Source organism: Rhinolophus sinicus, chromosome 16 (genome assembly GCF_057876585.1).
Source record: "Rhinolophus sinicus isolate RSI-liver-muscle chromosome 16, RSI-T2T, whole genome shotgun sequence".
Lineage (NCBI taxonomy): Eukaryota > Metazoa > Chordata > Mammalia > Chiroptera > Rhinolophidae > Rhinolophus > Rhinolophus sinicus.
Genome location: NC_142516.1, coordinates 124,235,510 through 124,251,816, shown reverse-complemented (window position 1 = coordinate 124,251,816; position 16,307 = coordinate 124,235,510). Strand labels below are relative to the sequence as shown.

The 16,307-nt window shown below is 47.4% G+C and overlaps 1 protein-coding gene across 2 annotated transcripts in view; it reads left to right on the top strand.

The window, feature by feature from the left end:
* The first annotated feature begins 744 nt into the window (after window positions 1-744).
* The window catches only part of PRAG1 (PEAK1 related, kinase-activating pseudokinase 1), a 54,409-nt gene continuing 38,846 nt past the window's right edge, over window positions 745-16,307 (top strand). Inside the window, exons 1-3 of one of the 2 annotated variants that reach the window (XM_019750557.3) lie at window positions 745-883; window positions 5,186-5,587; window positions 7,345-9,167. In XM_019750557.3, coding sequence (XP_019606116.3) covers window positions 5,273-5,587; window positions 7,345-9,167 — 2,138 coding nt within the window. In that variant the 5' untranslated portion in view covers window positions 745-883; window positions 5,186-5,272. Of the gene's footprint in view, window positions 884-5,185; window positions 5,588-7,308; window positions 9,168-16,307 lie in introns of those variants that run through there. The other variant, XM_074329704.2, reaches the window with a different exon arrangement.

The following is a 16,307-nucleotide window of genomic DNA, read 5'->3' as shown; positions in this document are numbered from 1 at the left end:
GTAATATTGGCCTGGGAAGACCAGCGTCGTGGAAGATCAACTCTCTCCAGTCCAACCCTTGCATTCCACATCCAGAAAACCAAAATTCAAAGAGATTAAGTAATTTGCCCGAGGCCTCGAGTCAGACCAGGGACTGAGCAGGACCTGGAACACGCCGTCGGGATTCCCAGGCGGTCTCCGTCTGGCGCCACCCTCCTCCCAAGGGCAATAGTAATTGACGATCATGGTGCCCACGCAGCTTTTGGATCCTGTCTCGGATCCTGACCTCATCATTCCACTCCCGACCCCTTGCTTTCTGGTTCCTCCACCCCACCACTGGCGCTTTAGCTCCCCGCCCCCCACCCCCACCCCCCAGGGTTTCGCCGAGCTGGCTGGATGAAAGGACACCTATGCATACATCGTAGAAGGCTGCAAACACCGAAACTCGCCCCAGCAGACCCACGCAGAGCCATCGTTAGGGAGGGGTGCAAATAGGGGCTCCGCTCCCGGTGAGACGCTTCAAGTCTCGGGCTGGGGCGGAGCTTCACGGTCGGGAGCCCGAGGGGGGACAGGGAGGAGGTGTGGGGAGTGGAGAGTTTGGAGGAATCCAGGCTGGTGAGCCGGAGACCGCCGGGGAGGGGAGCTGGCGGCGCGCGGGGCTGGGGGCGCGGGGTGGCGGGGACTGCGGTGGTGCGGCGGGTGTCCGGCGCGCGGCGTCACCGGAGGCGGAGGGGGCGGAGCCGCGCTCGCAGCTGCCACCCGGCCGCGGAGCTCCCAGACGACACCCGCCCGCGGCCGGGCAAGCACCGTGCGCACACACTCTCCAAACAATGCTCGGTGGCGCCCAGCGGAACGGCTGGCGGCTCGGCGACCGACGGCGAGGCCGGGGGAGCGCGACCCCGAGGTGAGCCCGAGACTCTTTCTCCAAATTTGGCCTCTTTTTGTCTGGCAAACGTGGCTGCAGAGGGGAGCTTTGGAGGAGCGCTGCGGTCGCCCGGCGGGTGATCTTCCGTCGGCGTCCCCTGGGGTGACAGGCGGCCAGCTTGGGGAGGGTGGAGGTTAGGGACCGCGTGCACCCAGGGTTGTGCCTGAGGGGAGGCGCCGATCCTGATGGACACGCTTGCCGGAGGGGTGTTTTCGATTCATTCGAGAATCGCGCTCTTGAAAACAGGGAAACTTTCCTTGGAGTTCCGGGAGGGGAAACCGACTCCTCTGCTCATCTTGCTGGTCCCTCTGCGCTGTTTGGGGCAAGAGTGAAGCGCTTTGGGGTTGCTAGCTGGGAGACTTCCTTTCCGCCGCGCAGCATTGTCAAAGGAGCGGAGAGAGAGGCCGCCCGGCTGTCCAGACTAGGACCCTGGGGTCGTAGCTACCTCTTCTGTGGCACCGGGTTAGATGCCAACCTCGAAGTCTCCATAGGGATTGATATGATGCCTTTTCCCTGAACCATGGCCGAGCCCTTTGAAAGGCGTGCCATGAGCATGTCCCTATCTTTGCTTCTGCTGCCCCCTCCCCAGCCGGCGGGACACAGACACGCAGAGAGAGAGACAGAGAGAGAGAGAGAGAAAGGAAGAGAGAGAGAGAGAGACAGACAGACAGACAGACAGACAGAGAGACAGAGAGAATAGAACCTCTCCACTTAGGTCGTGTGAATGGGAATGCAGGCAGGGCTGGCTATCTGTGTATTTCTCTCAGGTAAAGCCTAGTAGCAAGCACATGGCTTTGCAGAGCTGATAGCAAAGCCTAAAGGTCTAAGGGCCACGAAGTTTTGCAATGTCCTGTCCAGATGTTAGGTTTGGAAGGCTTTATTGATCACTGGCCTGACGGATCAGTTAACATCCCCTTCCCTTTTTGAGACAGAAATTTGACAGGAAGCCCTGGGGAGTTCTGCAGTTATTTTCTTATCATGGGGTCTTGTGGAACGCAGTAGCCTTTTTATTGGTTAGACTATAGTGGGTCTAACCCAGAAAACCACATTCCTACTGCTGAGATTAGATTACATAGCATTGGAGAAGAGAAAAAAAAATAAAAAGTTGGGTAAATATCATGACTTACCCTCTGTGTGTGTTTTGCAGGTGCGTGTGTGTTGTTAAGGTTGTCACTTTCTCCTCTCTGCCTGAGCAACTCCTGACAATGGATTGTTGAAATCCAGACCCTTTCCATACATACTTTTCTTTCCCGGTGTTGCATTCATTTAGTTGTATATATATAAATTTTGTAGGTGAGTGTTTTCTGGTATTCTGTCACTTCAGGGTAAGACATAGCAACTTTGGATGCAAGTATGAGGGGCAATATTCTGAACCAAAATAAATTTTATGGATCTGGTCAGCATTCTTCGTATTCTTTTAAAAAGGAGGTGGGAGTGTATCTGACAGCTTCAGTTTTGCAAATTGTAGCCACAAATCTGGTGCAGAAGTTTGCAGAGGCAAAAATATTTTATCATGACTTGGATCAGAAAGAATGCTGAGATCTTTTTCTAATCTCACACTGCTGCCTCCCACAGAAATGGGGAAATTTGCATAATTCTGGGGGCCACCTTCCCTCATTGGTAAGGAATGTGGGCTGGGAAGGTGCCATTTGCAGGTTGGTGGTAGGCAAGGCGAGAAGAGGCTCCCGATTTGTGAATGTCACTTGAGTTTCTCACCATCTTTTACTTAAAACAAACGGGGGATTGTCCCAGGCCCAGAACCTCTCTAGACAGATGGGACTGGAAAAGAATCTTTTCTAGCTTGACATGGTGGTAAATTCAGTTTGCTGCCACTAAGAAACCAGTTTTAAGAGGATGCAGTGAGTCAATGATGGTGAGAAGCCCAGCGCTTCATTCTGTTCCTTATTAAAGATTTTCCCTTAAAAACCTTTGTGATTCTGAGCGGTCATGTTGATGAACTGGTGCCCACTGTCAGAGGTTCAGAACCTCGGAGAGGAGGGAAGAGTGCATATAAACTGGTGAGGGGTTCTGAAAGGAGCTGCTTGCATATTAGTGATCCAGGCTACCAAAAGTCCAGCGCTGGAGTGGGTCCTCTGCTACAAAGGAGGGGACCTCTGGCACCAAGCAACCATGGCAGGTATGTGCTGTTAGCCTGTTGAGGAAATGACATGTGATCCCCCAAAACTGCTTCTTTTGTAAATCTGTGGTAGCCTTGAGGAAGCGGTTGGATGCCCACGTCCCCCAATAGCCCAGCCTTGTATGACGAGCTGCAGGAATGTGAGGTGCCCACACAGACCTGGTTTCCAGGCTCTCCTCCTGCAGCCCACCGAGGGGCACCAGAGCCTCTGCCTGCAGTTGGGAGGAGTGGGGACGGGGGCTGTTTAGTTCTGTGACAGAAGGCAGCCTTCATTGGCTCCCTGGGAAAGAACCTACTCTCCACCTCCAGGGAGGGATGTGGAAACTTGCCCTAGTGAACACCAAAATACTTCCTCACTTTTCCCCCTTTCAGAATTTAGCAGTAGAACTTAAGCTCTTTGTGGCCTAAGATTGTAGGAAAAAGAAAAAAGCATTGCTATCCTCCTCTGCTTGTTAAAGCTTAGCAACTTCTTCTGGGGAAGTTGGCAAGGGATGAACCCGCTACTTGGGTATATTTAGGAAAAGAACCTAACCTGCAGTCATCTTAAAAAGAGGGATGTATACAGTCCTAACAACAGCTGCTGAAAGGCAAATTTTTTTTTTAAAATGTCAGTGTTCATTTTCCTTAAAGATGCAGTAAGCTTCAGGGTTAACTTTGGAGGGAAAGGAGGCAAATTTAGCTTCAGCACTTGTTGAATAACCACCCCTGTATGTGAGTGTGGGAGATCAGAAAGATAGCACTTCCCACAAAGATTCTGGAATGATCTTTGGAGCACCTGGCTCATTCTACCTGGTTAGTCCTGTTGGATAGTTTAGAGAGTATCAAAGTAAATTCTCACGGGAAGAAAGTGGAGCGCAAACCCTAGGGCAAAACCCTCCCTATTTAATGAGAATATATTCATCTTAGGTTCTTAAGAACCATTTTCTTGAGAACATTCTGCTGATGAGGAAGTCAGTTTATTTAAATGAGGAAAGAAGAGCAAAGAGCAGAAAACAGATAGTGGCAAGGGACTCAGTATAACGAATGGCATGGTGAGGTGAGCAGCTGCCAGCAAAATTGGCTTCTCTTTCCAAATCACCAAACTCTGTATCTATGCACAGGTCTTAGTGTATGTGGTTGCCATTGTTTTCCCATCTATAGAGGGATGAAGCTACCTGACAAGGTATTATTCAGGTTAATTGGTTAATATCTGTAATCCTCTGAGCTCCTCAATGGTGAATCACTAAGTTCTGTGATGAACACTCTGCTTTCAGTTTTACTCTCAGAGGCAACTAACTTTCCGCCAGCTGACGGCCTTACCTCCAGGGTTATCATAGGGAAAAGAACTATGCTCCTCTCTTCTCTCTCGGACCCTGGCCTGCCACCCTTAGACCACAGCATGGTGGTGCTCATACATTTTTCTTTCTGTTTTCCCCTTGGCCTGAAGCTCCAGCTTTCTTGACCTCACTGAGCACTTTCTGGGTTGAATGATGTATATGAAACAGGGGGAGGAGGGAGGCAAATTCCCAGGATGTCAGACCTGCCTACCAGGGTCCCCTGGGGAGCAAGCCAGCACCACATCTCTACCCTTTCTCGCCCCTTCCATCTCTGCCTGGTCACAAGTAGGGATTACAGTGCTGATTTCAAGGCCCAGCCTTGCCTCCCCCCTCACATAGTTCTTGGTTAAAAATTGCGGCTTATCCCCCAGAAGCCACCATTTTTATTCGTTGTGCTACTTCCTAGTTCTTATTTCTCTGGGGCAGAGTCCCAGGCTCTAAACGCCTAGCGTCAGGGAAGGCACGGATATGATACAGTCTCCTTATCTATGTGATTTCTTCCTGTTAACTGTCCCCAAGCCTCCAAGAGCTCAGGATTGTCGGGGACTGGGATGTCTTTTGTGCTCTGTACTCACGGGACAGAGTTGTGTTTAGTTTTTACAGCTTATGATAAGGCCACACACTCCATGAGAGAGTGACTAAGAGGCTTATGTCACAGAAATGGGTGAGGGCCTTGGAATAAATGGAATATTAATCTTCACCTTTTTCCTCCCTTTTTCCTCCTTCCTCCCCCTTCTCCTCCCCAATCAAATGATCAGACTCTGATTGATCACATGCCCGCCCGCCGGCAGGGAGATCTCTGATCAGTCAAGTGTTCTGCCTTTTCAGGAAGCTGCTCTGTGACCCTCATCTGCCTCCCTCAAGACCACACCTAAGAGCTGGGTGCAAGATGAACCAGTGCCCTGTTCGCCCAAGATGCACCAGGCCGTCCGACTGAACCCCGAGAGCCTGAAAATGTCTGCGTGCAGTGACTTTGTGGAACACATCTGGAAGCCCGGGTCCTGTAAGAACTGTTTCTGCCTGAGGAGCGACCACCAGCTGTTGCCCAGAGCAGGCAGCCTTCCCCCTCCTCCTCGCCTACCCCCCAGGCCTGAATACTGCCGCCTGGAAGATGAAGGTGTGAACAGCTCTCCCTACTCCAAGCCCACCATCGCTGTGAAGCCCACCATGCTGAGCTCCGACGCCTCTGATGTGTGGACAGAGGCGAACCTGAGTGCCGACGTCTCGAAGGTGAGCCTGACTCACCCCTGTGGTATTTTTGCCGGGGCTGCTCCTGTGGTAACGCTTGGTGGCTGGCTGGCAGCCAGAGAGGGCTGTTAGAGCAGGACGCCCGCAGGACGGCTGCCTGTCAGCTTGCCTGAGGACCGCTCCTTCCTCATCACTGTCCTCCTTTCTATCTGTTCCTTTAGGCGAACAACGATTAATCCAGTCCCTCGAAGTTTATTTGGAGACTCCATTAATTATTTATTTGGATAAATACAAAGGCACACAAAATGAAGCTTTTCCCAAAACCTTTTTAAAGATTTTTAAAAATAATTTTAAGCGTATGCACAAGTAGCAATAGTGCATGACGAATCCCATGCATCCACCACCCTTCAACGTGTCAACAGTCAATTCATGACCAATCTTGTTTCATCTCTCCCCCGACCCTCTCTTCCCCGTGATTTTAAAGCCAACCTTGACATCGTATCATTTCAGTATTACATCTTTAAAACATAAAGTCTTTAAAAACATATAACCACGATACCATTAGCACACATAAAATTATTGGAATTCCTTGATATCATCCAATCCCCAGCCAGTGTTCAGATTTCTAATTGTGAAGCTTGGATTTTACCAGTTTTGACCTAAGATCACCAAAATCAGTTACATCCCCAGAGTGTCGACTATTCTGCTCATCCCACAGGTAATGCTTGCAAAGCCATAATTATTAGAAGGCGTGGAGAGCCTGCTGCCTCCAGACATGCCTATGAAGTCGTATGTCTAAGACATATTCTAAGAACTGTCTGTGACCTGTTGGACCTCTTTTGCCTGTTCTCCCAAACCGTCATAGTGAGTAGATCAGGAAGGGTGTGAGCTTAGGTGACATTAGAGGTCAGTGTTAAGTCAGGGGAGGCTTAATTGAGGAGAGGGGAATCTCCTGTGGGTTGCACTGAGGTCCGTATCCCCTCAGGGCTGCTCCATTTTTGGTAAGCTGGTTACATCCATTCACCACGCCATTCTCGCTACCTTCAACCCTCACAGACATAAGTCAGGGACTCTTTTAGTTCACAATCATCTTGGAAAGGAGCCAGGTGCCGGCCCTAATTTGGGGCTGCTTCTAAAAGCGGGGGTAGAGGGAGACTTCGGAGGGGAGGAGGAGAGGACAGTGATCTCAGTGGTGAGAATGAGCAGGTCACATCTCTGTGTCATGGTTCAACTAGTCCAGTCGCTTATGCCGGCTTGGGCTGAGGCCACTGCCTGTAACTGGGAGAAAGAGCAGCTCTTCGGCATGACCCACCTCAGAAACCATCCCTCACCCTCCTGCCCTTACTCCTACATCCACCCACGGTGTTATAAAAAGCCTTACGACTTTGGTTTCTTTGGGAATGGACCATGACACGGTTATCAAGAGACTAACAGACACAAAACACAAAATCCTATTTTCAAAGCCCAGATGAGAACTTATCTCATCCTGCAGTTTTGAGGGAGAAGGCAAAATGTTCTTTTTCGAGTTATTTTCCTCCTACTTCACAAATCTAAACCACAAGCATGACAGGTGAGATGGGAAGGGCAGCTCCGTGTCTGGGGAGACCAGTGGCTCCACGGGGTCCCAGCAAGGATGAGGGCTGTGGAGAGGTCAGAAGGTAGGAGTGCCGCTCAGCTTCTCTGCTGCAGCACAGAAGACAGTTTACAGTGCCATGGCACTTCTCTCTCACGTTGTCTCTCTCCCTTTTTTTTTCTCTGACAAGGTTTAACGTAAGTCTTCTCACCTTGGGTCTGTGTAGGTCATGTGGAGACGGCCCCCCAGCAAGCTCCGTCTCCCAACGCAGGAAGACGTGCCAGTCGTTTACCTAGGCAGCTTCCGTGGCGTTCAGAAGCCTGCGGGGCCCTGTGCTTCCACAGAAGGCCACCCTCACTGCCCACCTGCATATGCCATGGTCGGCCTGCACAGCCTGGAGGCCCGGGGGGAACAGAATACCGCCTTCCACCCAGTGAGCTTCCCCGATGAGAAGGCTGGGCGGGAAGATAAGCCCACGTTTCCCTACCAAGAGCTGACCTCTGCTCAAGAGAGCTTCCGCCAAAAACTGGCTGCCTTTGGCGGGATGACATCTGGCTGTCACAAGAGCCCTGGGCCCTACCCTTCCCCACAGCCTCTACGGGAGTCCCTGCCCTCGGAGGATGACAGTGATCAAAGGTGCTCACCCTCAGGAGACAGCGAAGGGGGAGAATATTGCTCCATTCTGGACTGTTGTCCCGGGAGCCCTGCTGCCAAGGACACCTCACAGGCTGAGGGTCCCCCACGCAGACATGGTGGAGGGGACTGCTCTCCAGTGTGCTGGGAGCAGGGAATGTGTGCAGGGCCAACTAAGGAGGAGAAGCGGGTTTTGAATTTCCCAAGAGAGTGCTGTAACCAGGGCCTCACAGAGAACCCGGCCCACCTGGGCCCCAAGAAGCTGTCCCTTACCTCGGAGGCTGCCAGTTCTTCAGATGGCCTCTCCTGTGGGAGTGCCAGCAGCGGCACCAGCAGCCCCTTCACCCCCCATCTCGAGAGTGATTACTGCTCCCTCATGAAGGAACCTGTGCCAGGGAAGCAGCAGGACACTGGCTGCCAAGTGGTGACCCCTGGCAGGTGCCTTGGGCTGACTGGGGAGCCCCAGCCCCCAGACCACCCCAGAGAAGCTGTGCAGCCTGAACCCATCTATGCTGAGAGCACCAAAAGGAAGAAGGCAGTACCAGTGCCTTCCAGGCCGCAGGCCAACGCAGAACAGGCAACAGCTGCTCAGGGCCAGGTACGGACAGCTAACACCTGGGCTCAGAAAACAGCATCTGGCTGGGGCCGGGACAGGGAAGGCCCAGACATGGCCCCCCAGGTGGCTGCCACCATCACAGTCATGGCAGCACACCCAGAAGAAGACCACCGGACAATCTACCTGAGCAGCCCTGACTCTGCAGTGGGGGTGCAGTGGCCACGCCAGCCTGTGTGCCAGGACTCTGAGGCAGGCGACGAGGAGATGTCAGCTGGTCAGGGGGTGAGCTCCAGGGAAGGCCCCCATCACACAGCCAGTGGGAACATGCCCAAGGGGAGGCCTGCCATTCCTCCTAAGCTGTCCAGGAATAGTCCTGGAGGGTCCCCAGTATCACCATCTGCTTCCCCACTGTCTGACCTCAATGAGGGGAGCCCCAGTGGCAGCACTGGGCCCCAGCCTTCATCAAGGATCCCCGCTGACCCCGCTTCTTCCTGCCAGGCCAACGGTGTCACTGACCGCAACTCTGTTAAGTGTCTTCCACCGGCCACCACTAACTCAGCCTTGGACCAGAGACGTCCCCGGTACCAGACGGGGGCCTGGAGTCGTCAGTGCCGGATAGAGGAAGAGGAGGAGGCAGAGCAGGACTTGAGTCAAGGTTGTGGAAGGGAGATGGAAAATGGCACCACAGACCCCTCAAGCTCCTCTACCTGGCACCGTCTCTGCCCCACAGATGGCTCCTCGGGACACCACAGCAAAAGCGGGACCGGGATGAGCAAATCTGCCTCTTTTGCCTTTGAGTTCCCCAAGGACAGAAGTGGGGTCGATGCCTTCTCACCTCCTCCACCGCCTCCGAAGTCGCGGTGAGTACGAGTGTCTGTGTGTGACTCCGGCTGGCCTGAGGACAAAGGGCTCTTCCAGAAGCCCTGGCCTTTGCCACGTGCACAGAGGGCCTTCAGGCCTGGGCTCTGCGTCCTGCCCCAGGACCACTGTCTGGCCAGAGGCCCTTGTCCTTTGTGTAAATTCTTTATGGAAGTTGTTGCTCGTGTTTGTGCACAGCAAACAAGCCTACAAGCAGCGTCCTGCTTGGGATTGGCTGTTTGGAACCAATCTTTCCAAAAATCCTCTTTTTCTCCCCACCTCTCTGAAGTATCTTCTGTAGGCTTTTTCAAGGAAACCCTGAAATTCTCCATTTATTTACACATGCAAAAGAAGGAGCCTATGCTCCAGAATTTGGAGAGGCAAAGAGTTGGGGAGACAAAGGGGCGATGCCAGAAACTGTTACCACGATGGCAATTAGGCCTTGGGGCCAAAAGCAAAATAGTAGGAAGCTCTGCCCGTAGTTGGTAACTTGGATGTGGATTTTTAAAGAAAAAAAAAATTGTAGTTTGTTTTTAGCATACTGAAACTCACAGCTTTCTCCACCGCTTCACTGCTGTTCTGCTAGTTTAAAGTACCTTTCAAAGGCCCAAGAAAAATAAGTGCCTTTTTTAAGGTATTGAGTTGTGCGTGGAATTTAAATTCTGGAAAAAAGAAATTTCCCTTTATTAGAGCAAAACTGATTCCTGTCGGGGAAAGGACAGGGAAACCTGCTGTTTTTCCAAAAATAATTGCCTTTCTGAACAGACTTTCTGTAGTCATGTCATTTCCAGTGTTTCTGTTTCAGCTCATGGGCCTCTGGGCTGATGTCAGAAGCAGGGACCTGACCACAGACAGCAGCCGCTGTGACACTTGACTTTGAACATCAAGGCATCTGAGGCTGTGAGGCGCTTTAACATGGGCTTTTTTCACGGCCACTACGTTGTTCTGGTATTACATTGGCCACCTGCCATGCAGAGTAGACAGCCTTCAAATCCTCAGGGGATTGCAGACTCTCGTTGGCTACAGTTTTAACTCCCTGAGTAAATGAGGGGTTCAGTAGCTAAGAAGAGCGCCCATGTGTATGGCACTTACTATGGGCCCGGCACAGATCTAAAGGGAGTTACTCGTAGACATATTAACTCATTTGATCCTCAGAACAGCCCTAGGTGGTTGGAATTCCCATCCCCAATTTACAGATGACAAAACAGAGATAGAGAGAGCGGAAGTAACCTGCCGAGGTTATACAGCCTTACCTGGCAGTCTGGCTCCCAAGCCTGTGTCCCTAAACGCATAGGGTACATGCAGGCATAGGAGTAAAGGGACATGAGCAGGGCATGAGAGTAAAAGGTGGGCATTGTATCTATCGGCCCCAGGCCTGGCGAGGGTAGTGAGAAGCACAGGCTTTGGCATTTGAAAATCAAGTAGGTGCATGTTGCCTCTCAGCTACAGGCCAAGTCATCTTGAGCAAGTCACTCGCCGTGACTGAGCCTCCAAGTTACTCTTCTCTAAACCAGATGATAACACAACATGTTATGGAAAGGCTCAAATGAGATGAACAGAATTCAACCCAGAGCTTAGTTAGGATGTGCGCAAAAACTGCTGACTATGGCAGGGATACCCCCACCCTATAGGAATGAGCCTGGCCCAATCCCAGGAATACCACCTGAGTCTTGGAGAAGGAACGAAAACTTTCTTGTTTAAGAATTACAGGGCTTGAGGAAACCCCAGTCGCCATAGCAATGTTTAAATAACAAAATTTCAACCAAGTAAAGTTAAAGATCTAATTGGCTTTATTGAATGATTCATGAATTGGGCAGCATCCCCTCTAGTAAGTAGAAAGGTGCTCGGAGGAGCTGCACAAAATGCAAGGCTTTTATAGGTAGAAACATGGTGGGACAAGGAAATTAAGAGTGGAGGATTGCATGCAAGGTCACCTTCCCTTAGGGGAAAGCAGGGGGTCTTATCAGGCAGATTGCCTCACTAGAGTTGGTCAGGAAATTCCAGACTGATTGGTTTAAAATTCTATTCCTGGGAGCCTGAAACTACAATTAGATTAGGTATTACATCTTGGTGGGGCTTAGCAAAAGTAACTCCATTGTGGGCCTATTGTTTCTTTTTCACAGTTCCCCCATTTTGATCAAACTCTCAGCCTAACTGAAAGATATGATCAAAATTTAAAGCATTTAGCACCACTCTTAGCTACCAGTCTGTAGTTTTGAAATTTTTGTTGGTCCTGTTTTTTTTTTTTTTTGCTGAGTCTCTGTGGTATTCACAGTTTCCCAATTTTTCAGTCTGTCATTCTCTTTGTTTCTTTCTTGACATTCCAGTGTTAGGGAGATCATTTGCTTAGTGTTTAGCGCCTGTGAAAACGTATTCAACGTTTTTGAAAGAATACAGTGAACCAGGAAGATTACCATGATAACTATAAACTGGATTATTCCTAATGTTTAGAGTACACTTTGAAGCCAGCGTTCCCAAGACCTAAAATGATCTAAGAAAGCCTCTGTTGAAGGAGTCACCCTTTTAAGCCAAATGGCTTGCTCTTGTGATCTTTTGTGGCTAAGTTTCAGCTTCCCCAGAAGTGTTAATTCAGGTATAGCAGGCGGTGTTGGCCACAGCACACACACATAGCCTTGCTCAGCTAAAAGATAATCCTGTTATCAAGAACAACTTTGGTCAGAGAGTTTAAGGATTTTTGCTGGGCATCTATAGCTTTACCAGCAGATTCCTGCAATATTTTCAAGAGCTAAGGAGAGATTCCTGATATAGCCACATTTGTACTCATTTCCAACCAGGGAAGTAGAGATCTGTCAAAGGGAGCTAATTGTGAATTAGGAATGCCTCCTGGTAGGTCCTTTCTAGAACAGTAGGGACAGTTAGATAACCTAAGAGGCATTGTCCAGTTATGCTCTAGTCATCTAAGCATTCGTAGGTCCAAGGGGAATGATAACCACCACAGACAAAGGTAAATGCTGTCAGGCACAAACCACTTGCACGAAGGTGGCATTGTTAATGGACTCATTTGCAGGAATTATTGCATCTGCCCATTCAAGTCAGGGGCCAGTTAGGTTTCCTCCTAACCTGAAATAAATTGTTTTCTAAATTTCAAAGGTTACCCCCTTTAGCAATGGCCTGGGAGATACAGGTGATGGCATTATCTTTTACTTTGGCCAGTGCCAGAGTAAAGGAAAGAAAGAAAAGAAGGAAGGTTTTCATGTTGAGCTAAAGTAGGAAGTCTTGATCTGGCATCTTATCAATGGCAGCTACTTCTCTTCCTAGTCCAGCATTTGCATAAAAATTATAGTCATCCTCCTACGTTCATTCAGCCCCATATAATTCGTTCTTGCTCTTTTCGAATCCAGCTTTTTAAAAATATTAGTTCTGGAAATACCCACCCAGCTCTGCTCCATGATCGCAAAAGTCATCAGGAATCTGCCCTTGTCAAAAGTCCCCTCCATGAATCCTGACGATAAAGCACTTTGCAGGAACACTTCGGTAAAAACATCAGAGTAAACCAGTAACTGTAAATGACAAAAGATCTTAAAATGCCCATTGTTAAAGATCTGAAGAAAGTTTATTCTAATGGAATTGACAAGGAAATTTGGTCATTCCTGTAACATACAACATTTTATAACATTATATCAGGGCATTCCAGACTAGGAACTGCATACAATTTCTAGAACACTTATAACATATGCTTACACTAACACAACATAAAGAAAGGTTAGTATTACTTCTTATTTGACAATACTTCCCCATTATTTTAACATATCAGATAAGCCTAAGTTTAACATCTCCCTTTTTATGAGGAGAGAGAACAAATCTTTTGAGATGTTCCAAGACTCCTCTAGAAAACCCCCAAGTTAGTTCGAGGTCAAAAAGACTGCATTTAGAATTTGCTTTGGGGAAATTTGTTAAAAATACCAAGAGGATTTTAAAACATTTAGTCAAATTGGATCATAGGTTACTGTGAAACAATACTAGTTATCCATTCAACCAAAGTGACAATTAAAGATTTCACAGGCAGATATAGAAGGTTACGTAGTTCTAAGCAAAACATAGCTCTTTTAATATCAAGAAGACTAGGTTTATCAAAAACATTCTATTTTCCTTGAATTCAGAGTTGTTGCCCTTATTATTTCCAGTGGCTTTAATTATATGTATTAGAGTTCTTAACCATTAAAAAAACCTTTAACTTCTAGTGAAAACTAAGAAGTAAATAATTATGAACTATCTTTTACATTCACATTCTTTCGATTGGTAGATTTATATACTTTTTATAATTTCTAGAAATGTGCTTTCTCATAAAAAATTTCTTGACATGACATAAAATGTTTACTAATAGACCCAAGTGTCTAGTTCCTCTGTAAGAGGATGCCAAAAGTGGGAAAACCTATGTTCAGTAATTAATGTTTCAGTTATTTTATCTTATTTGGAAGTGAGCTGGATATTTAGTAAGTTTCCATCGTTTAGCTTAATCTTATTAGCAAAACTTTAAGGTTTCAGGTCACTGACAAGATTTGGAGAAACTATTTAAAAAGTTCACCTAAACATTTTTTATACTACTGACATTTATGTAATTTACTTGCCCTTATCAATTAATTATGTTTATTAGGTTACTTATGAACATTTTCCAAAATGGAAAACTATTGGAAGGTCTTTGAGCAACATACAAGGTTAACTTAGTGTCTTCACATGGACCATCTGTTAAATGGGTCCTATTTCCAAGGATTAGCCTCACCTGCAAACAAAAATAAAGGATCTCGTGATGTGTATTATGTTTGCTCAGAACTCCGGAGAAAGGGGTCGTCTCATGCAGGGCAGTGTTACTTTTCCCTTACATTTAGTTAGAGTCTGTTTTCTAAGGCCATGATGGAAGAACAGAGAATGATTTTCTGGTTTGCCTACGGTCCTGTTTTAGAAAACTGACTCTGTCTTGGAGTAAAAAAAATAGATGTTGCGAATGACTGAGCTTTCCTGTGGTCTTGTTTTGAATGTTTGGCAGTCGCTTATCTGTATGTTTGAGATATTGTCCTCTGTAAACTGCCATTAGGGTTCCTGAGAAACCTCCTCTTGCTGTAACGCCATGTAAGACAAAGGCTCCCAGCGCTCATTTAATGTGCTGGCTGAGCTTTTGTGGTGTTTAAGCGTGTGCCCAGCCTCCTCGCTGGCAAGTAAGGCAGAGTCTGGGTCTTTCCTTACCTGATACTGCTGCCAACGCAACCTCCTGCACACTCAAGCTCACACCTCCTTGGACTGACGGACCCCACTGAGTCTCTGGGTCACCCCTGCCTCGGTGTATGGCAGAGTTAGAAGGCAAGGAGCTCCAAGTACTGCTAGTTAGGGAACTAAACACGGCCGGAAAGAAATGTGGACTTCTTAGTTTAAATGTCACGTTCAAGACGTAAGGCCATGTAATGAAAGCAGCAGTGCCGGCGGAAATCATTGAGATGCAAAAGAATAAAATTTATTTTTGCCTTCGCAGATGCAAGCCTGGTTTTAAATGACTTATGGCTTTTGAGTGACAAGGTCAGTTGAGGGAGAGTCATCCGATTAGTACAGACAAACATTTCACAAAGAAACCCCAAATTAGAAGATAAGACTGAACTGGGAGGTGGAATTAAAGCATGACAGGTGAAGGAGAAATAAGACAAGTTTAGATGCTTTTAGTTTCCAAACAGTCTGGCCCCCATGAGACTGATCAGAAAAAGGAAAGTTTCCCCAAGAAAGTGAGAGATGACTTTGTTTTCCAGTTATCACTCATGCTAATTGTAATTTTCACCCACCACTCAACTACATCCTCCCTCTCTGCGGGGATTCTGGGGAGCAGAGACTGAGTTTGGCCTTGGCCTTTTGGTCCTTGTTAATTTTCTTCCCTCCGTCCCTCCCGCCCACGTTGCTTCTCAACAGACATGTGGTGACCATGTCATAGATGCAGCTATTTTCTGTCCACAGAAGTGGCCACTGTGCTAATCAGAGGAATCGAAATGATTTCATTGTGTTGTCTCTCAGTAACATGGTCTCTCAGCATGAGCCCCGAGGATGGGAGCAGCATAGGCAAGATGGGTATTTGCCTCCAGACCCCATATCCAATCCTATTAAAGCTTTATTTTGGAGGCACGTTGTACTGTTCTGGATTACAGGGGGATGATGGCAATTTATTAGGCATTTTGAAAATCATACTTTGTATTAGAAAGCACTTTATGTATTTAGAGAATCTTCTCTGATGATGTTGAGCTTTTTTGGTGAAACTGAAAAAACTCAGAGGAGGTTGAGTCGGTCCAAGGGAAAATGAATACTGGACATACTTCAGGGGGAGAATTCTCCCCCATACACAGAGTTTGGCAAACAGAACAAAGCACATATATCAACAATGAACGTTTATATTCTGCTCCATGCCAGGGGCAAATTAATAGTTGGCCTTTTCCCATGAGCTTGTGGATAGAGCCTGAAAACACTGCACATCCAATGACGACACATTACAGAGAATTAAAATTGATTCTTGTCTTTCTATTCTGGAATTTTTTTTTTAAATTACTGAGTTGAACAACAGTATATATAAAATATTTACGACATTCTCCATTTTTGAGCATGCATCCATGGGTAAGGCTATGGATTAGAGATTCTTTAATTCATCAATATCTACTAATTGCTCACTTTCTGTAACACTCTGTGCAAGGTGTGAAAAATCCAGTGACTGTCCTTAAGGCCCCTGAAGGTTGAGTTATTATGAGTAAATCAGCAGATGTGTAATATGACCAACAAAGGCTCACCTCTGCTTTGATTCCCTTTGATGAGACTGGTTATCGTAGCATCTGGATTCTCACCACATTCTGTGTTCTGTTCAGTAATGCAAAGGTAGCTCAGGAGTCCTTTAACTGTCTTTTGACCCGATCTAAAATCAAGATCAAGTTTAGTAAGGCAAATAGATACCACCATGTTTCCCCCAAAATAAAACCTAGCCAGACCATCAGCTCTAATGCATCTTTTGGAGCAAAAATTAATATAAGACCCGGTCTTATTTTACTATATTATAAGACTGGGTATAATATAATATAATATAATATAATATAATATAATATAATATAATACCAGATCTTACATTAATTTTTGCTCCAAAAGACTTTTGGAGCTGACATTAG